The 20,912-nt window shown below is 56.3% G+C and overlaps 1 protein-coding gene across 3 annotated transcripts; it reads right to left on the bottom strand.

The window, feature by feature from the left end:
• Positions 1–519: 519 nt before the first annotated feature.
• Positions 520–19,043, bottom strand: FAM78A (family with sequence similarity 78 member A). 3 transcript variants are annotated; one of them, XM_055270662.2, is made up of 4 exons: positions 12,581–12,862; positions 7,646–7,689; positions 6,513–6,634; positions 520–3,805 (listed from the first exon to the last, which is right to left on the bottom strand). In XM_055270662.2, the coding sequence occupies exons 1-4, from the start codon at positions 12,588–12,590 to the stop codon at positions 3,277–3,279; spliced, it is 705 nt and encodes a 234-aa protein (XP_055126637.1). In that variant the 5' UTR covers positions 12,591–12,862; the 3' UTR covers positions 520–3,276. The 3 variants fall into 3 exon arrangements, with proteins under 3 accessions (XP_055126637.1, XP_055126635.1, XP_055126638.1); XM_055270660.2 differs by lacking the exons at positions 6,513–6,634; positions 7,646–7,689; positions 12,581–12,862 and adding an exon at positions 18,098–19,043; XM_055270663.2 differs by lacking the exons at positions 6,513–6,634; positions 12,581–12,862 and having other exon boundaries at positions 7,646–7,719.
• Positions 19,044–20,912: the final 1,869 nt, after the last annotated feature.

Raw genomic sequence — 20,912 nt, 5'->3', positions numbered from 1 at the left:
CCATTTATAAGATGGTATCCATTCAAGGCTGGGGCCCCACAGGACCCCTCAACAGCTGCTGGCTGAGGGCAGGGCATGGAGCCCCCGACCCGACTGACACTGTCCTGCTTGTCCACAGGAAGACAGCTTTGCAGGCCCAAGTTAAGGGTCAACCTAAAACTTAATCGCCCTTGACATAGGGGTTTTACTGTTCGCCAAACAGTCAAGCTGCCCCCAATTCCTAGCTCTACCTCCATGCCCACCACCCTCCAGGCAGGGCACCGGCAGGGACACTTCCGGGTGCAAGGCTGAGACCGCAGGGCTGCTCTCGCTGGAGCTGGGGCTGTGAACAGAAGCAGCTGGAAGGAGCAGGACTCAGTCTGGCTCCCTCCTCCCATTTCCCAGGCCCTGAGCACCGGGATCCCAGACTCAGCCCATCCTCCTGCCCCCTAGATACGTTCACCCCCACAGCCAGCATCGCTGAGCCACCCACCCCAAAGTGAATCTCCACTTCAGAAACATCCAGGACCTAGCCAGGCCTACTTTAAAATTACATTTTATTTCTCTTTATGAATATTTGCTTTTTGTTTTTTGTAAAAAAAAAAAAAAAAAAGGTTCATTTTACATCTTCTTCAAGAGTCTTGTGCCTCCTGGTAAGTGCATTGGTTTGTTTCACAGTACTCTCCACGACCAAGGACGGTTCTTATTGCTGGAAGGAGTGAGTGGATGTCCACGCCAGGGCGGGGCTGGGGGACATAAGAGGAATCGGGGCCCCGGCAGGAAGCCTGGGGCCTGTGCTCCGACATGAGCAAGGAGGCTGAGGGAGCAGACCGGAGCTCAGCTGAGCGTCCATGGCCAGACCTGCAGCCTCTCCAGGGTGTTCCCAGCCCTTCTTCGGTGAGGAAGGAAGGGCGGAAAGAAGGGGCATGGGTGAAGGTGGGTCGGGGGCAAGGTGGGCTGGGGGCCGGGCATGCAGTGGGAGGGATGCTGGCTCCTGCCTCGAGTGTTTGCTCTCACTCAAGAAATGCGGGTTCAGGGGTCCTTCACCCCCTAGCAGTTCAGGAAGCCCCTTTCCATTCTGGTCTCCAGCCCCACCTCCGGGAAGAAACCGGCAGCCTGAGACCCGCTTCCTGAACCCCCAGGGTCCTGTCCCTGCTTTAGTGTAACAAAGACCTGAGTGGAGAAGTCTCCAGTGAATGAAAGCCGAGTCCCAGCCCCGTCCCCACCCGTCCTCAGACATGCAGCTGGGACCCATCGTTCCCCTAAGGCTACTGCCTTTCGGGGTGGCACGGCCTCTATCCTCACAAAAGAGAACCTGCAGTTTCTGCGGGGAGGTCCTGGCCCCCACCAGGGGCCCCCTGAGCACCGTGCCAGCCGACAGCTCCAGCCCAGTGTGTCCCAGGACAGCCTCCTGGCACGAGCTGGGCCTGGAGACCGACGGCAGAGGCTGAACAGTCATTAAGCACCCCTTGAATAAATGCAATAGCCCGTGGACGAAGGAACAGGGCAGGGACCTCGGTGCCCACACCGTCCCACGCTGTCATGGAGACTCTTACAAGTGGCTCATCTGCAGCAGAAATGGATTATTTTTCTAAATGGACGGTTTTCTGTGCTTGATAAATTATTAGGCTGAGTGTGGGCCCCGGGCGGGGAGCTGTGGGTTTGGTGAGCTGGAAGGAACGTGGCTTCAGTGGGATGTCCCCTAATAGCCCCTGCAAGCGGCCACGAGGCCGACACTGCTCAGAACCCTGGCACAATGGGTCAGGACTAAGTAGGCCCTGGGGCCCCAGTGGCCTGGGAGCGAGGGAGGGCAGGTCCCAGGGATGGGCCTCCGTTCATCTGTCCTCACCTGTCGCTCTCCACTGTGCCAGCCCAGCCTCCAGAGTGGCTCTGACCCCTCTCGACCATAAGCCCACCCAGCCCTCCCAGCCCTTGGCCTGGATTCACTTATTTGAGGACAGGAAGCAGGGGCTCGGCCGACTGCCTCCCAAGACTTCCCTAGAGCTTGGGTGCCTTCCACCTCTATCACTGTGGCACCCAGAGCCTGACTGCACTGTCCCGCTGCCCTGAGGGCCTGGGAGGGGCACCCCTGAGAACGAGCCCTGTCTTGGCCCTTTTACAGTACACCAGGGGCCAGCCAGCCACAGGGGCCAGGGCCCACCCGATTCAAGTCTTAAAATGCCCTGCAAGAAGGGATGTGAATGCCTTCCTTACCTTTGAGACTAACACTGAGGCTGTGTGTCGGCAGTCCAGGTGGCCGGCCTCCAGGCATTTGGGACCAGTGTGGATGAAGAAGGAAAAAGCCACACACCTGGAGGAAGGGCCAGGGACTCAACTGGCGGTGGGTCCTGAGGACTGAGAGGGTGAAAATTCCCTGGGTTCACAGGAGCCTGCCTCTCTCCTCCTAGAGCCACCCAGGGGAAGTTAAGGCTGCTGGGAAAAGAGGGCAGAAGACGCCAGGCGGCTGGCGGAGCCACCTCCCGCCAGAGCTCACAGCCCCTCTCCGCAGGTGCGGGGATGCGACCTGAGGGTGGAGGGAGAGATGGGGCTGTTCAGGCAGAATCTGCCTGTGGTTTTGTTTCTGCCAAAAAGAAAGAGTGAACAGCTGGTTTCGGGTCTAAACGCCCATCCTCACCCTTCTCCCAAGACAACCGGGAAGAAGGGCTCAAGAGACCCTTGCGGGCGACCCCATCCCTCCCTCCACCTCTGGCAGAAGAGGAAAAGTCCGGTAGAAAAGAGATCCTGCTTTCTTTCTCCGATTGGTTTTCTTCCTTTAAATTCAGCTTAAGGCAAAAGTTTGGCAAAGCAAGTCTACATAAGGCCGCATGACAGAGGGCGGAGGGACCTGGGGGGAAGGCCGGCCAGCGCCACAAATCGGCAGCAGTGCGGATCTGTCTCTTTGATCGGGGGCCGGAGCTTCCCTGCTAATCAGCTCCTCCTGGTCCTGCCCCTGAGCCCCCAAAAGAGGAGTTTTTTTAAAAAACGGAAAAAGCAGTGTTTCAGGGAATCTGTTACAAGTGAGCAACTGAAACTGAGAAAAAGGAGAGGCAAGGAGACCAGAGGTCACCCTGAGGGCGCACGTGGGGTCTGTCTGTCCCGCTTAGGTCTCCCCCCTCCCTGAAAGGAAGCAGGTGCCGAGAGCCGGGGAGGCCTTCCCGGGGGCATCAGCACAGTGAGATCCGCCCGCTGGAGAGGGTAGAATGGTTGTATCTTGCTGAATGACTGAAGAGTGAGTCTGAGTTTTGTTTTCAGCGGTATTATTATTTGCGAGTCTAACCTAGCGGGTGGCCCTGGCTGTCACCGGTGCTTGGGCGGGATCACCACCAGTGGCTGCCCGTACTTGGGCCGCCACATGAGGACCTGGGCATCGTTGGCATTGGGCTTGACCAGGGCGCTGGGCGGGATGGGCTCGTTCTTGCTCAGGATTTTGGGCTGGTCCTGGGCGATGGGCTCCCGCAGCCGGGCGCGCTGGCCCAGGGGCCGGTTGGGGTTCACCTCGATGCTGAGCTGCATGCGCCAGTGCAGCGTCTGCAGGATGATCATGTCGTTGGTGGAGGTGTTGGTGGCCACCAGCCAGGTGGTGAAGCTCTGGTCCCGGTAGATGTTGGTGAGCTTGGCCACGTTGTTCTCGCTGACGGGCACGGCCCATGTGACGCTGGGGTAAAAGTTGTCATTCATGCTGATGATGAACTTGGAGTCCCTTTTGGTGGGGCCCACGATGGTGCAGGTCTCCGTGGTGTTGCCGTACCAGGGATAGTTCACCCCGTCCGAGTCGCTGATGGCTTGGATCTTGCCCTCCTGGAGGTCGGGGAGCTCCCAGCTGGACCTGAGGACAAGGAAGGCCAGTTCACTCACTCGGTCACTCAAGGAGGGCTTTCTGTGTCCCCCTGGCAGGCCAGGGGCTGTCCTGGGCCCTGAGGATGGAACGGATCCAGCAGACCACCCGGTCCCCTTTGATGTGCTGGGGGCGGGGGATCAGACAATAGCTGGGAGTGTCACTGTCATCACTGCTGCTGTTACAATCATAACCCTCAGACAGAAGAAGGTGGCCGGCCTGGCCCAAGTTGCTCTAGGGACATACAGATCCCACACTCCCATGTGGCCATGGATACAGTAGCATCTGGGAGCCCACCCTCGGCTGTAGGGGCCCCTTACTTTAACGTTACAGGCTCACAGACAATCTTCTCCATATGCAACCCCACCCTGCAGATACAGAAAGCAAAGCGGTGGGCTGGGGGTGGAGAGTGAGGCTACATTTTCCTAAGGACATTTGGCCAAGCGGTGGGGCCTGGGACCCAGGCGCGTTTCCACCAAGGCACCTGTAACAGGGAAGCTCAGGACACCCTGCACCCACTGCGCCTTCTGCTCACCTACGTGCACAGCGGGTACTCCCAGGAACAAGCTACTGTTAAAAATGCACTCCTGCTCTGCCCGGCCGCCCCGTCCGGGAAGAAGTGAGGAGCGCCTTTGCCCGGCCGCCCCGTCCGGGAAGAGGTGAGGAGCGCCTCTGCCCGGCCGCCCCGTCCGGGAAGAGGTGAGGAGCGCCTCTGCCCGGCCACCCATCGTCTGGGAGGTGAGGAGCGCCTCAGCCCGGCCTCCCATCGTCTGGGAAGTGAGGAGCGCCTCTACCCAGCTGCCCCATCTGGGAAGTGAGGAGCGCCTCTGCCCGGCCACCCATCGTCTGGGAGGTGAGGAGCGCCTCTGCCCGGCCACCCATCGTCTGGGAAGTGAGGAGCGCCTCTGCCCGGCCACCCATCATCTGGGAAGCGAGGAGCGCCTCTGCCCGGCCACCTATCGTCTGGGAAGAAGTGAGGAGCGTCTCTGCCTGGCCGCCCCGTCTGGGAAGTGAGGAGCCCCTCTGCCCGGCCGCCCCGTGTCTGGGTAGAAGTGAGGAGCTCCTCTGCCTGGCCGCTCCGTCTGGGAGGTCTACCACGGAGGCCAGAAGCAATGTGGGGGCTGGACGTGGTGGCTCACGCCTGTGGTCCCGGCACTCTGGGGGGCGAGGCGGGTTGATCACTTCGGGCTAGGAGTTCGAGACCAGTCTGGCCAACTTGGCGAAACATGAAGAATACAACAGACAAACCAACCAACCAACTCAGTGACAACAAAACAGGTCTACCCTGGAGTCATACTCTAATTTTTTCTATTTTCTTCCCTTTCTGATCCTTTATCCCACTTTCTTTTTCTTCCTCTTCCTTCTCCCTCTTCTTTGTCAAATAGAGGATTGAGTTATTATCACTGATCCATATAAAGTCCCTCTCTCATTTATTTTAACTCCCACCCCCCATTTCTATTCCCCGACTTCCCATGTGCAACCTTCCTAATATGTTTGATACGAATCTTTTTGTTTGTATGTATTTTTAGAAAATGTTTATTGTTTTTGTATGCAAAAATTAATTAAAAAAAAAAAAAAATGCACTCCTGGCCGGGCGCGGTGGCTCACATCTGTAATCCCAGCACTTTGGGAGGCTGAGGCAGGCGGATTACTTGAGGTCAGGAGTTCAAGACCAGCCTGGCCAACATGGTGAAACCTCGTCTCTACTAAAAATACAAAAATTCACTTTGGGAGGCCAAGGCGGGCAGATCATGAGGTCAGGAGTTTGAGAACAGCCTGGCCAATTATGGTGAAATCCCGTCTCTACTAAAAAAAATACAAAAAATTAGTCAGGCATGGTGACACGTGCCTGTAGTCCCAGCTACTCAGGAGGCTGAGGCAGGAGAATCGCCTGAACCCGGGAGGCAGAGGTTGCAGTGAGCCGAGATCACGCCACTGCACTCCAGCCTGGGGGACAGAGTGAGGCTTTGTCTCAAAAAAAAAAAAAAAAATTAGCAGGGCATGGTAGCAGATACCTGTAATCCTGTAATCAGGAGTCTGAGGCAGGAGAATTGCTTGAACCTGGGAGGCCAGGTTTGCGGTAAGCTGAGATTGTGTCACTGCACTCCAGCATGGGTGACAGAGTGAGACTCTGTCTGCAAAAAAAAAAAAAAAAAAAAAAAAGCACTCCCAACTGGACGCAGTGGCTCACACCTGCAATCCCAGCACTTTGCTAGGCCGAGGCGGGTGGATTACCTGAGGTCAGGAGTTCGAGACCAGCCTGGGCAATACGGTGAAACCTTGTCTCTACTAAAAGTACAAAGATTAGCCAGGCATGGTGGCGGGCACCTGTAATCCCAGCTACTCAGGAGGCTGAGGCAGGAGAATCGTTTGAACCCAGGAGGCGGAGGCGGAGGTTGCAGTGAGCCAAGATCGTGCCACTGCACTGCAGCCTGGGCGATAAAAGCAAGACTCCATCTCAAAAAAAAAAAAAAAGAAAAAGAAAAGACTTCTGAAGATAGATGGTGGTGAAGGCTGCAAAACAATTTGAACAGACCTAATGCCACTGAGCTGTGCACTTATGAATGATTAAAATGGTCTATTTTGGCTGGGCACGGTAGATCACTTGAGGTCAGGAGTTCAAGACCAGGCTGGCCAACATGGTGAAATCCCGTCTCTACTAAAAATACAAAAATTAGCTGGGTGTGGTGGCGGATACCTGTAATCCCAGCTACTCGGGAGGCTGAGGCAGGGGAATCGCTTGAACCTGGGAGGCAGAGGTTGCAGTGAGCCAAGATCACACCATTGCACTCCAGCCTGGGTGACAGAGCCAGACCCTGTCTTAAAAAAAAAAAATCAATAATAAAATAAAATGGTCAATTTTATAAAATGTTACGTAGGCTTTACCATAATTTAAAAAATGCATTCCCCCACTTACGCATCATATAATGTTAGCAGTTAGCAAAATTGGGGCCGCCGTAGGAGGAATGACTGGGAACATGATTTTGCTAATTCTCCTGTTCATCTCATTGAAAAGCTCACTCATTAGAGGAACACCTGCTTAATGGGCATCTCCTGCCCAGCCCCTGAGCACCCCAGACTCAGGGAACCTGGAGGCAGTTCAGACAACCTCACTGTCCGGAAGTACCCAGCAATTCCTAAGATCTGGGGGCGCCCCACAGCAGCAGGCAGGATGACAACAGGGTGAGCCTGCTCATTCATTCCCCTGCACAGATGGAGAAGCGGGTCAGGGTCTCTTTGCCCACTGGGGGCCTGGTCTCCTATTTCAGAAGGAAACGCCCACTCTGTCCTCACACAGTGCTTACACTTGCTTGGAAAAGATTTCCGTTTTTTTTGGTTTTTCAGGGCAGAAAGCAAACTTGCATAAGGAACCCCGCTTTGGCCTTGCCCCCCTTTCATTTGCAAAGAGCCGAAGGTCTGGTTTGGGGGAGCGGGGCTGAGCAGCAAAACAGCCCTCCTCTTCCTGACCCCAGCCTGGGGGTTTCCTTTCCTTTCCCCATCCTGAAACTCCCAGGCCCTGGCTCAGGCAAAGACAGGTGAGGAGTCTCCCAGGCTGGCAGACAGCACTGCGTCATGCAGGGCATGGCTCAGGGACAGGGCCGGGGCCAAATTGTCACCAGGCTGCGTGGATCCCTCCATCTGGGGGATGCGGGGGGTGCAGTAGCTCAGGGGTACCTGCAGTAGCCCAGGGTCCACTGTCAGCCCCAGCTACTCGCACTGTGGTCCAGTCACAGACGCGCTGAGCTCTACCGTCTCATCAGCAGCCCGTGGACAATCTGCCAACATCTGCCTGCCCGGGTTTTTGTGATGATTAAATGTATTGATACTCACTGCCTGGTGCAGCCAACAGCAGTCAGTGGAAGCTTTTGGAGACTCTTTGACGGTGGCATCAGCAGTTACAGGTGTGCCTCTCCCAGACCAGGTAGCCCTGATTTGACCCAAAGCCCTAATTTGACCTGAAGCCTTTACTGACGTTTTTTTTTTTTTTTTTTTTTTTTTGAGACAGAGTCTCACTCTGTCACTTAGGCTGGAGTGCAGTGGCACGGGATCTCTGCTCACTGCAACCTCGGCCTCCGGGTTCAAGTGATTCTTCTGCCTCAGCCTCCTGAGTAGGTAGGACCACAGGCACCCACCACCACGCCCAGCTAATTTTGTATTTTTAGTAGAGACAGGGTTTCACCATGTTGGCCAGGCTGGTCTCAAACTCCTAACCTCAGGTGATCTGCCTGCCTTGGTCTCCCATAGTGTCTGAGATTACAGGCGTGAGCCACCACCCCAGCCAAATTATTTTTATATGAACTTGTTTCTCTTCTCTATTAAATTTCTATTGAGTTTTTTAATGCTTTTTGCCCACCATTCTTTCGATTACAGATTTTATTGGTATTTTTCTTCTGTTTCTTCTTGGTACTTATTGGGGATTTAAACATTCTAATTCTGTTCTCTTAGTAGTTGTCCTTGAAATTTTCCACTTATTTTTTACTTAAAAGTCTAAAGTTAAGCAATATCTTAACCACCTTTCTCCTTTTTTTTTTTTTTTTTTTTTGAGACAGAGTTTCACTCTTGCTGCCCAGGCTGGAGTGCAATGGCATGATCTCAGCTCACTGCAACCTCTGCCTCCTGGGTTCAAGCAATTCTCCTGCCTCAGCTTCCCAAGTAGCTGGGATTACAGGCATGTGCCACCATGACTGACTAATTATTTAGTAGAGATGGCGTTTCACCATGTTAGTCAGGTTGGTCTTGAACTCCTGACCTCAGGTAGCCCACCCACCTCAGCCTCGTACAGTGCTGGGATTACAGGCGTGAGCCACCATGCCCGGCCTAATTTTTATATTTTTTTAGTAGAGACGGAGTTTCACCACGTTGGCCAGGCTGGTCTCAAACCCCTGACCTCAGGTGATTGCCCACCTTGGCCTCACAAAGTGCTGGGATTACAGGCGTGAGCCACTGCGCCTAGCCGTAAACAACCTGAGATTTTCAATGCGGTGACGGCAGAGCCTTCAACCATGCTCAGGGCCCCTCTGAGTGCAGGCCCCGGGCAGCTGTCCAGTCTAGGAGCCCAGCAGGCCGTTCACCTCCATGGCTGTGGGCAGAGGCAGGCAGGGCCACCTGTCACACTCCCATCCTCCTAGGGACCCCAAAGGACAGCAGGCAAGTCCAGGCTGGAACCCAGGCGTCAGAATGCTTCCCGGGCTACAGTGGCTTCCTCAGCCTCCCACAGCGTCCCTGTCCTGAGTCCCATCATCACCCACCCAACAAACATCTGTAGGGCACCTGCTTTCCATGCGCCATGAAGCCCTGAAATGGGTGGACAGAGCCACTGGCCTGGCCAGCAATGGGAAGGCCTGTGTCTCCGGGACACAGCGCCATCCTGGACTCTCCCTCGCCCCTCCAGGCTGTGCCCCTTCTCCTCCTCTGCCTCCACCGTGGCCTTACCCCTCCCTAGTCTCCCAGCCTCCTGCAATCTGTTCCCCTCCCAGAAGCAGCCCGAGGGATCTTCTAAAAACACAAATCCGATGGCATGGCTCCAACCCTGTTAAACGGGCCATGACTCCCCTATGCCCTTAAAACCAACGCAATTGAAGCCTAGAGCTCTGCGTGCGTGCACACATGCCCATGCACACACACGTGCGTGTACACACATGTCCTCCCTGGGCTCCAGGGCCCCAGCCATTCTCAGCTGCTGCAGTGGGCCATGCTCCTCCCTCTCAGGGCCTTGTACCGGGAGCAGCGTCATCCTCATCCTCATCCTCATCCTCCTCCTCCTCTACTCTCTTTTCCTCCTCCTCCTCTCCCCTCTTCCTCCTCCCCTCCCCTCTTCCTCCTCCCCTCCCCTCTTCCTCCTCCTCTCCTCGCTTATAGCTGCTCATCACTCAGCTCTGCAGCCACCACCCCAAAGAAGCCTGCCTGGACCCTCCACATGGGCCAGGTGCCTCCTGGTATTCAACGCCACTGGATCTCATCCCACTGCCCCGTGGCCTGTTCATGAGGGTGATTAAATACTGATGCACTCATCTGCTGCCAGTCTTTTCCCCAGACAGACCATGAGGCCATGAGGGCAGGGCCAGGCCTGCCTCGCCCATCACCACATATCTGATATGCATCACAGCACCTGGCCCAGCTTCAGGCACCATCAATGTCTGTGGCCAGGATCAATGGCTGTCAGTGCACACTGGGTCTCCCCCAAAGCCAACAGGGCATCTCTGTGAGGAGTCCAGGGCCCCCAAAGTTGCTCTGAGCTTCTACTTATCCTGCAGGGCTGCAGCTGCAAGAGCCTCTTGCTGGACTGTCACCTTAGCACGCAGTGACAGCAGGTACCACTCCCTGCGCACACGGGCTGCGCCGGGCACCACACCTCCCTGGGGCTGGGGGCTGTGGGGTGCATTTAACAGAGGAGACTTAGGGCAGTTAGAGGCCGGGTCCAAGGTCACACAACTGGGAAGTAACTGGGCCAAGGTCCCCAACCTGACCGAGCTCTTACCCCACCAGCCTCTAATGGAACCTAAGCAATCCTCTCCCCTCAGCCTCGCAAGCTGTTGAGATGAGCCACCGCGCCTGGCCTCACCACCTTTTCAAAGACTCAACTATGGGAGTCTGAGGCTGGAGGTGAGGGGGCATCGCTTGAACCCAGGAGGTCAAGACCAGCCAGGGCAACAAAGCAAGAGACCCTCGCCTGTGCGAAAAATTTAAAATTTAGCCAGGCGTGGTGGTGCGTCCCTATACTCCCAGCTACTCGAGAAGCTAAAGTGGGAGGATTGCTTGAGCCCAGGAGGTCAAGGCTGCAGTGAGCTAGGATTGCACCACAGCACTCCGGCCTGGACAACAGAGTGAGACCCTGTCTCTAAAAGAAAAAAAGTCAACTAAATTTAGAAACATCTTTGAAGTAACAGGTTGGATATGCTATATATACAGATACACAGATACATGTTCCAGTAGGCAGTAAACATGTTGCATTAAAATAAAATTTAGCCTTAACCTTAAATGATTTACTCAAGTATCCCACCTCCTACAAGTGGCTCACACTGGGCACCTTAAGAAACACCTTTACAGATAAAGACTTGAGGTTCCAGGCCGGGCACGGTGGCTCACGCCTGTAACCCCAGCACTTTGGGAGGCCGAGGCGGGCGGATCACAAGGTCAGGAGATTGAGACCATCCTGGCTAACATGGTGAAACCCCGTCTCTACTAAAAATATATTTAAAAAAATTAGCCGGGCGTGTTGGCGGGCGCCTGTAATCCCAGCTACTCGGGAGGCTGAGGCAGGAGAATCTCTTGAACCTGGGAGGCGGAGGTTGTAGTGAGCTGAGATGGCACCACTCCACTCCAGCCTGGGCGACAGAGCGAGACTCCGTCTCAAAAAAAAAAAAAAAAAAAGAAGTGCTCTTAGGCCGAGCGCGGTGGCTCACACCTGTAATCCCAGCACTTTGGGAGCCAGAGGAACGTGGATTGCTTGAGGTCAGGAGTTCAAAACCAGCCTGACCAACATGGTGAAACCCTGGGAGGCAGAGGTTGCAATGAGCCGAGATAGCACCACTGCACTCCAGCGTGGGCGACAAGAGCGGAACTTCGTCTCAAAAAAAAAAAAAAAAAAAAAAAAAGAAGTGTATCAAGTGAAAACTGAAACCTACCTCCCCATGCACCCCTCCCCGTGTGCCCCGTGTACTCTGGTAAACATCCTTTGAGACCTTGCTCTCTGCATACACACACAGGCTATGTTCCCAACTTCAGTATTTTCTTTTTAACAAAAATGGGTTACTACCCTACATATTGTTTGATAACTTCAAACAAAAATGTAACAACAATGTGTCATTTCCCCACTTGTCTTCATGGCCTGTGGCCCTGTCTCAGAGTCTGCACTGCAGACAGACCATAATTTCACTCCCTCTTGAGGGACCCTTGAGTTATTCCTGGCTTTTTGCTATTAGGAGCCGTGCTGGAGTTAACAACCTCACGTGTGCATTTTTTTTTTTTTTTTTTTTTTTTTTTTTTGAGACAGTCTAGCTCTGTTGCCCAGGCTGGAGTGCAGTGGCGGAATCTCGGCTCACGGTAACCTCCACCTCCCAGGTTCAAGCAATTCTTGCACCTCAGCCTTCTGAGTAGCCGGGATTACAGGCACGCACCACCACGCCCAGCTAATTTTTGTATTTTCAGTAGAGACAGGGTTTCGCCATGTTGGCCAGGCTGGTCTCGAACTCCTGACCTCAGATGATCACCTGCCTCAGCCTCCCAAAATGCTGGGATTATAGGCATGAGCCACCGCGCCCGGCCCATGTGCATCATTATGTGCTGCTTCTCCCCTTCACGTGATCATTAACTCACTTGTTCAGTAGATTTTTTTTTTTGCATGCCTCCGATATGCAGGCCCTGAGCTGGGGCACAAAGTTTCTGCAAGAGACTCTAAAAGTACAGGCCGGGCACAGTGGTTCACGCCTGTAATCCCAGGACTTTGGGAGGCCAAGGCAGGCGGATCACTTGAGGTCAGGAATTCGAGACCAGCCTGGTCAGCACGGTGAAACCCTATCTCTACTAAAAATACAAATAAATAAATAAATAGCCAGGTGTGGTGGCAGGCACCTGTAATCCCAGCTACTCGGGAGGCAGAGACAGGAGAAGCACTTGAACCCAGGAGGCGGAGGTTGCAGTGAGCCAAGATCATGCCACTGCACTCCAGCCTGGGCAACCAGAGTGAAACTGTGTCTCAAAAACAAGTACAACCACTGAGCTGGAGGGCTTGCACATGTGGACGGCAACAGGCACAGCCGAGCTCACCTCTCAGCATCCTCGCCTGCCTCAACTGTCCTCCCACAAACAACAGGTGAAGACGCTTCCTTCCCCCAAACACTGGGCACGACTGATCTTTTTTCAATGCACCCAACTCCAATCAGCAAAACAAAGGATGTCAGTATGTAACTTGTCATTTCCCTGATTACTACGGCTGTTGAGTGGCGCCTCACACGGTCTCCAATGTTTGTTTCCAGTGCTTGGAAGGTGGATGAGGGCTGCGGCAATCCCTTGGCCAGGGCTGGTCCTGAGGGAGCTCTCTTTAGGCTGGGTCATCCCCCCTACTTCCTCCCACCCCAAAGCCTTGAAACAAGGACTTCCCTCTCCCACCCACCCCGCCCTTGCCTCCGCCAGGGCCCAGCAGATGGGGGAGGCCGCCTTCCGGTTACAGAGAGGAAGCCTCCTCCTCAATTGTTCTTTGCACAACTGACGCTCAGACCCCGGCTTCAGGAAGAGCCCACGTGGTCAAAAGGGACATTCCTCCATGTCCCCAGATCTGCTGGCGCTGAGCAAGACTGCTCTGGCAACCAGCTTCAGGTCTTAGAAGCTGTGACCACATCACAAAATGAGGCCCTTCCTGAGTTCCTGGGGAGGCCGCTGGGAGATGGCAGGTGGGAAGGCGCCCGAGGCAGCCATTCTCAGCGTCATCCCAGCAGGGCCGGGTTGCACCCAGCGGCCCCTCCACTCCTGCCCTGTCCTTTCCCACCAGACTTTTTTTTTTTTTTTTTTTTTTGAGATGTGGTCTCACTCTGTTGCCCCAGCTGGAGTGCAGTGGTGCGATCACAGCTTACTTGCAGCCTTGACCTCCCTGGGCTCAGGTGATCCTCCCACCTCAGCCTCCCAAGTAACTGGGACTACAGGCACATGCCACCATGCTTGGCTAATTTTTTTGTATTTTTTATAGGGACAGGGTTTCACTGTGTAGTTCAGGGTGTCCATTGGCCTTCCATAACACAGTGACAGCACTCATGCTATAGACAGGTATCTGAAACCCAGGAGAAGGGATAATGTAACAACAGCAACAAGACAGCCACCTTTCCACTGACTCTGAGAGGCACTGCATAATAAGACATTATTAGTATTATGATTCATAGCTATGGTATTGACAGCTACCATATACTGAGTGCCTGGTATACGTGAGGTGCCGGGCTAAGCTCTTATCATCACAACCCTATGAGGGAAGAGTCATATTCCCATTTCATAGATGGGAACAGTGAGGCTTGGAAAGGTTAATAGGCTGGCCCAAGGGTTGGGAGCTGGAGTTCACACCCTGCCACACATGGGCATGGAGCAGTGTCCCCATCCACCCAAAGAAACCCTTTCTATCTGAGCTGCTCCCCCTCTTCCCCACCCAGTCTGCCCTTTGGCAGAATCCTGAGCCATAAACTGCCCCTGGCCTTGGCCTTGGCCATGGGCGCGGCTGTGGGCCAGGTTCCCAGGGGGCTCCAGAGAAGGGCAAACCAGGGACAACGTGGAACTTCTCCCACACAGGCGAGAAATTGTGACTTGTCACTTAGAAGATTCTGTGCCAGCTGACAGGTGGCAGTTGAGGAATTGCGGGGGCCGGGCTGTGGAGGCAGGTGTCTCCAACAATTTGGATGGAGGGGGTTGGCTTTTAAAGTGATGTGGGTTGGACCCAAAGCCATATAGAATCCTCTCATGCTGGCACAGAGAAACTCACTCTTTTCCAACTCTGTCAGTAAAAGTCAGGGTATTATTGAGATGGTGTTTTTTTTTTTTTTTTTCAATTGTTCCATTTCAAATATTTCAAACCCAGAATGTCATTCTAAAAAAGTTATCCTCCTGGCTTAGGGATTAATTTTAAGCAGGGATAATGTTTGGGGGTATTATGGATTTTGGTTAAGTATTTGGAATTAACATTTTGGATACAAGCCCATTTGTAAAGAATGAAAGCCCTAACCTAGCTCTCGCTACCTGGCTGTCCCTTCCCCGGGCCACTAAAGCACAGGGCCTGGGTTTCATTTTAAGGATGTGAATTGTGTGGGTCAAGTCCAGCGGTTCTCCACTAGGTGTGATTTCATAGCCCCTCCTGGGGACATCAGGCCCTCCCTGGGGACATTGTTGACTGTCACAGCTTGTGGGGATGTGCTCCTGGCATGGAGTGGGTAGAGGCCAGGGATGCTGCCCAGCCCCCCTACCATGCACAGGACACCCCCCACCAGCACAGAGAGAATTACCTGACCCTGGGCCAGGCAGAGCGGAGCGGAGGGACAGTTCTGGGCTGGTTGGGGTTTCTGGTCACCCCAACCACTGTTCCCTTTCTTTCATGCCACAAGGCTTAAAAACTCCGAAAATGGAAGTCATCACAGGAGGCCTGGGGCAGGGGAGACAGGAAGGGGGTTTTAAATCCCACCTAAGGCTCACGCCTGTAATCCCAGCCCTTTGGGAGGCCAAGGCAGGCAGATCACCTGAGGTCAGGAGTTCGAGACCATCCTGGCGAATGTGGTGAAACCCCGTCTCTACTAAAGATATAAAAATCAGCTGGGCATGGTGGCGTGTGCCTGTAATCCCAGCTACTCTGGAGGCTGGAGCAGGAGAATCACTTGAACCCGGGAGGCAGAGGTTGTAGTGAGCCAAGACTGGCACCATTGCACTCCAGCCTGGGCGACAAGAATAAGACTCTGTCTCAAAAATAAATAAATAAAAATTTTAAAAAATAAATAATTAAATCCCACCTAAATGCTTCTATTTCCATTCAGCAAGGAGCTAAAGCAAGGCTGCATCCTGGCCTCCGTGGGCCCTTCAAGGTGCAGGTGGAATCCGGGACTCTGTTCTTTGGCAACTCAGCCTCTTAGGATGATTCTGTTGATTACTAATAAGTACTCAGCAGCCTCCTCCTCTACGTCTCAGCCGCAGGACGGTCACCCATACTGGCCTCTCGCTGAATCCTCACAGCAGCCTATGGGAAGCTCTCCCCTTCATGGACAGACTCCAAAGGGAACCCCGGGGGCTGCCTGGCCAAGGCCTAGGAGCCAAGACACGTGGACCCTTCTGCCCGACTGCTCCAAGCCGCCCCTCCCAGGAAGCCTCTGACTCCGTCCTGTGCCTGGGGCTGGTCCCTGTGTATCCCAACTGGGATTACACAGCCAGTGCACCCAGGGAGAATGAGCTGGGTGGGACACAGAGGCTCCCTGCAGCGAAACAGGAGTGCCGAGAGCAAGAGGGAGCAAAGAGAAACGTTGGGGCAGAGAGAGAACAAGGAAAATGGCCTGGAACCACTTTAAAACGCAAGCTCTTCCTGCCTTACACTGCTTTAAAAAGTTTTAAACTCAGGAAGTGCGCCCTACGCGACAAAGAAAGACTCGGCCTGGGGAGAAAATTCACTACACGGTGTGACTGACATCTGTCCTAATTCTGTAGTTTTAGCCACTCACATCTGATAGAATAACAGTAACAATCACAACACCGCTAAGGACGATCCCCATCCCATTACTGCCTGCGGTACGTATTCACCACCAGCTTGGCGCAGGGCTGACTGCATGGCAAATTTGGTTAGCTCGAGTTATTCTCACAATAAGCCATGGGGAAGGGGTTCTTGCCAGCCCCAGTTTGCAGATGTGTAAACTGAGGCTCAGAGCAGTAAAGGGACTTGTCTAGGGTCACATCCTGGAAAGTGGCAGAGCCTGGCCTCCCGCCAAGATCTGCCTAAGAAGGCATGAGGCTCTTCCAACCAGGAAGCGAGGGCTGGGACAGGGAGGGCAGGGTTGTCTCAGGTTCCAGTCTCAGGCCTAGCTCCAGCCACATCACCTGCACCTACTCAGGGTCACTAGATGGAGAACAAGTCTTAGACACGACATTGGAAGCCCATGTGCACAGATGGGGAAGCTGAGGCTTGGAGTCTGTACCTTGGGACAGGCCTGTGGCCTCCCCACCACACGTTGCACCAACCTCGTTAGAATCCAGTCCCAACGAGTGCTCATGTCTTTCCAAGTTCAGAAGAACCCACTGGCTTCCCTACCCCTTCTAGGGAAGAAACTAGGCTTAGCCCAAAACCCCGAGGAAAACTTTTGTTTCTACAACTGTCCCGGATGCCTTCAAAGCCCGAGGAGGTTTCTGGGCTTAAGGGTTCTTAGAAAAGGTCTTCACTGCATAACTAAGAATCATGTTTCCCTGCTTAGAATAGAAAGGCAGCCCCCCGCCTGAACTGGATGACTAGCTGCTCTTGAGACGCAAAGGGGTTGGCACAGAAATCAGGCTGGTGGAGAGGGCCGGTGAGAGCCTCTAGATGTGCCCCCCATGTACTTCTTTGGGACAGTCACAGTCACACGCTGGATTTAAGGGTTACTGTGATCCTCATGTTTCCTCTAGAACTTTGGAGTCATTAAGTAGAGAAGCCACCAGACTTGGTGTCCCGCCATCCTCCACCCTCTCATTTACAGGTGGCCCACGAGGTTCTTAAATCTGTGATAAGTTCCAACTCCTGGGGAAATTCTCCTCTTTCCCCACTTGCAAAACGGAGAAGTGAAGCTGCACAGGGCAGACACAGAGAGGCTCTGGGAGTGTCGGCGGCCAGTCACGGGGCCGCATGGGTGGGCTGCCCGCCGGGGCCTGCCTAGCTCTCTCCAAAGGGTCCCCATGCTCAGAAACAGCTATTTTCACCACCCCTGTCTTAGGGTGAACCTTCAGGTTAAGTCAGTCCCCCAACTCTGCCTAAATGCAGCTCTTTCCACCCTGGGGACGGCCTTCTCTGGGGTCAGGAAGCAGGCCAGGAAAGGAGCCCCAGGGTCCCAGGGTCCTCACCGGGACCCCCAATACCCTAGGCACACTCTGGAGACCGGGCTTCGGGGCTGCAGAGGCGAGGCTTCTCTTTGCTGTTCCTGTTAGACCTCGCCGGAGGGACACTGGATTTGTCTGCATAAAGCGGTCTTCTGCCTTGGAGACAGAAAGCGCTACACTGTGAAGAAATCGGGCTTCTAAAACTAACTGTGCTCTCGAACACAGTGCCGTTTGGAACGGGGAAGCACTCCCCCAGGTCCTCGCATGCACTGGTAAAAGCCAGAAAGATAACTGAGGCCCAATCGCAAAGCCCTGAACACACGGGTCTGGGAGTTGCAGAGTGCCTGAATGTCTGCCATGGGCCCCCACGGGGCCAGAGGCCTGGAGGGCAGCCCTGCAGCCTCTCTGGTGACCCCTGATGGCACTGACACTCCTCAGGCGGACGGCACACTTGCTCTGCCAGGAAACACTGGGAGTAATGTTTCTCTGCTTTCTCGGCATCTTGCAGGGAAGGACACAGGAACCCCGGGGGAACAGTGGCAGGGTAGGGTGCCGGACCATGACTCCCATCTGGATCCACAGGCAAACTTTTCAGGGAGCCACCGGGCCAATGAGGCCACCTGCATACCTGCCTAAAGCTTCCCTCTGGCCTCGGTCCTGTCTTCATGGTATCTCCCACCTTCCCCCTATCCATGGCCCCCCACCAGGCCTCCAAGCTCGGCCATCCCTAGCAGTTCCCAGAGCTGGCTCTCGGCCGGCCGTACTCACATGCCCTGCTCGCCGTACTGGTTGTAGAACTCCATGTGGCTGCATGCCTGGATCCAGCCAACTACCCAAGTCTCCTTCTTGGGGATGGGTGGCATGACCACCTGGGCCGAGGCCCGGAAGTGGGGTGTCCGGTAGCGGAGCACCACGCTGGAGGACTCATCGATGCTGGTGGGGACGGGGTCGATGGAGGCTTTCACATCAATCACCGTGATCCCTTCCCGAAAGACTCTGGCTTTGCCTCCGATGCTCTGAATACAGCCCATGGCACACAGGAGCGCTCTGATCTCCAGGGAAGGCCAGCAGTCACAGAGAAAACCAGGCATTGAAAGGACGGAGGCTGCAGGACCCAGTGCAGACGGCGCTGCTCTCCAATCTCAACTCTCAAGACCGATATCCATAGGATAGAAAACTCACTGAGTAGACGGGGGTTGCATTTATCACTACCGCGGCCTGTTTATAAATAAGGATTCTGCTGCATTTCACGAGCCCTGGGCTCTCTCTCCTTCTCCTCGCAGTGGACAAAAATCACCGATATTCTTTGGGTTAAAAAAAGGTTGTAGTTTAATGAATAATTATGTCGTTCTGACATCCAGCCCTTCTGTGCCTCACACGCGGAGACGGCAGCTCGCAGACTCTCCCTGAAGTCTTCGGAGGAAGCAGGCGAGCGCCGGCAGACTCATAAAGAAGGAAGGCTCCGTCCCCGCGCGGTCGCGCCACCCTCGCGGCAGAAGCCTGACTTCCTGCCCTCCGGCCTTCCGCACGCGCTCCCTCCGGGCCCCGCACCCGCACCAGCCCGGGGCGGCCGAATCAATTGCAGAGCAGTTTCTGTTCACCCGGCCGAGGTCCCGGCGCCCTCGGGGCGAGCGCCGACCCGCGGCTTCCAGGAGGCGAGCTCAGGGCTCTGGCCGCTCGCCAGTGCCGGGGGAGTGCGGCGCGGGTCCCCGTCGGCGCCCACTCGCGGGCGCGGGCCGGACGTCCCCACGCGGGGGCGCCGCGTCCCCTCGCCGCTGTCGCTGCCGGCCGCCGTGCAGGGTCCCGGGGCTGCGCTCCGGCCGCCGCTGCCTGCTTAGCCGCGGCCGCCGAGGACCTGGTGGGAGGTGGAAGGGACAGCGCGTCAAGGCCAGCCTCAAAGTTAAGCCGAACTTTGCTGCGGGGGGCGCGCGGGGGCGGCGACGCGTGTGCGCTGGGCGCGGGCTGCGGAGCTGACGGCGCAGCTCTGGGCGGTCTCCCCGGAGGCGGTGGCCCCCGCCCGCCACGCCCGCCCCGTCAGTGGCGGCCGCACGACCGCGCGCACCAGCGAATAATCGCCGCCCGTGACATCTCCGCTGATACCGTCCCGGCCGGGGGCGGGGTGGGGGGCGAGCGGCTGCCGCTGCAGGGAGCGGCGAGCACTTGCCCTGAGCTGTCCCCACCGCTGCGCTGCCAGCGCCAGGTGCCCCTTCCCCACCCCGGTCCCTCCGGCCCCCTGGGCGCAGGGCCACCCACCAGGGCCGTCGGATCCGGCGGGCACCCCTTTCCCGGCTGGGGTCCCTCGGCCCTCGGAGGGCATAGTGTCCCCGCCCCGCCGCGTCAAGCGCCTCTGTCGCCCCTCTCCAGCCGCGAGCAGCCCCGGGTCCCGGCGCGTCGGGCGCGCTCGCCGCTGCCGGGAACTTTGGCGCGCACGCCCCCACCCGGGCGGCGCCGCCGACTCACCTGCCCCGGGGGCCACTCCGCTGGCCCGGGCAGCTGCTCTCCGGACGCCCCTGACCCGGCAGCAGGCACGTTCTTGGGGCGCCCCCACCCCCTTCCCCGGGCACTGTCCCTTGGCTCTACTGGAGTCTGGGGCCGGCGTGGGCGCCCCCGGCCCCCACCCTCCTCCCGGCTCGGGGCTTCGGGGGGGCGGCCGGGGGCGGAGGGCTGAGGCTCGGGGCTCTCTCGCCCCCACCCCGCGCGCCTCCTTTATTTTATGATCATTGTGAGCGCGCTGTAGCCGCTCAGCCCCGCCGCCGCGCCGCAGCCGCCTGGCGCGCCCCGCGCTGCCTCGCTCTGCTGCAGCATCGGAAAGGCAACCGGGTCAAACTTTGCAGAAACTCGGCCCCTGCGCCGGCCCGGCCCCCGCGTCCGCTCGCCGCCGCCGGCCGAGCGCAGCCGGCGCACGCAGGGACCGCCGCCCGCTCGCCGGCCCCGCGGGGATGCAGGTCCGCAGGCGGCGGCGGCGGCGGCGGGCGGGCGCCGCCTCCTCCTCCCCGCCCGCCCGGCTCTCCACCCTCGCTCCCCGCACACAGCCCGCCCTCCCCCTGGTAATCCCTCGCTCCCCCTCGCTCTCTCTCTCTGCAGCTGCTCGGAGAGCTGAGCCTCTCCTTGAACAAACGACATTTCCTTTTTGGCCAGCCCCGGGAATTCTGGGTAGTGTAGTTCCGCTGCTGTCTCGCGGCCAGCTGGGCTGCTCCCAGTGCCCTTTGAACACTACGGACCAGAGGCTTTCTGGGGCTCGGAGCACCCGCAGAAGGGCTCCCTTACCCTGGGGTTCCTGACCACAGGGAGACAGTGGCTTAGTGGAGACAGCGCGGGGGCTTTGTAGGCTCCAAGGCTGGGAAGGTCGGGGGTAGGGGAGAGCAGTTTGGGGAGAGGTGGAGTCCCCTCGAGCAGGTCTGCTGGCTGCCTGTTGGACCCCAGCTGTGTGATGAGCGCTGTACAGAGCATCATTTCAGCCACCATCGGCATCCCTGTGGAGGGAGACTGTGATGATGTGCACTTCACAGAGCAGGCACCCAGAGCTGAGAGGCTAGGGGATTTGCCCAAGGTCCTTCCCCGTGTCCCCCCGCAGGGGTCCCAC

This window comes from Symphalangus syndactylus, chromosome 3 (assembly GCF_028878055.3).
Source record: "Symphalangus syndactylus isolate Jambi chromosome 3, NHGRI_mSymSyn1-v2.1_pri, whole genome shotgun sequence".
NCBI lineage: Eukaryota > Metazoa > Chordata > Mammalia > Primates > Hylobatidae > Symphalangus > Symphalangus syndactylus.
The sequence above is the reverse complement of the archived record's forward strand: the minus strand, read 5'-3'. Positions and strand labels throughout refer to the sequence as shown.

Coding starts and splice junctions, on each gene's coding strand:
- FAM78A (XM_055270660.2), bottom strand. CDS start 18,420: ATGCCTGGTTTTCTCTGTGACTGCTGGCCTTCCCTGGAGATCAGAGCG. Junction 3,806..18,097: donor CAGTACGGCGAGCAGGGCAT/GTGAGTACGGCC, acceptor CCTTGTCCTCAG/GTCCAGCTGGGAGCTCCCCG.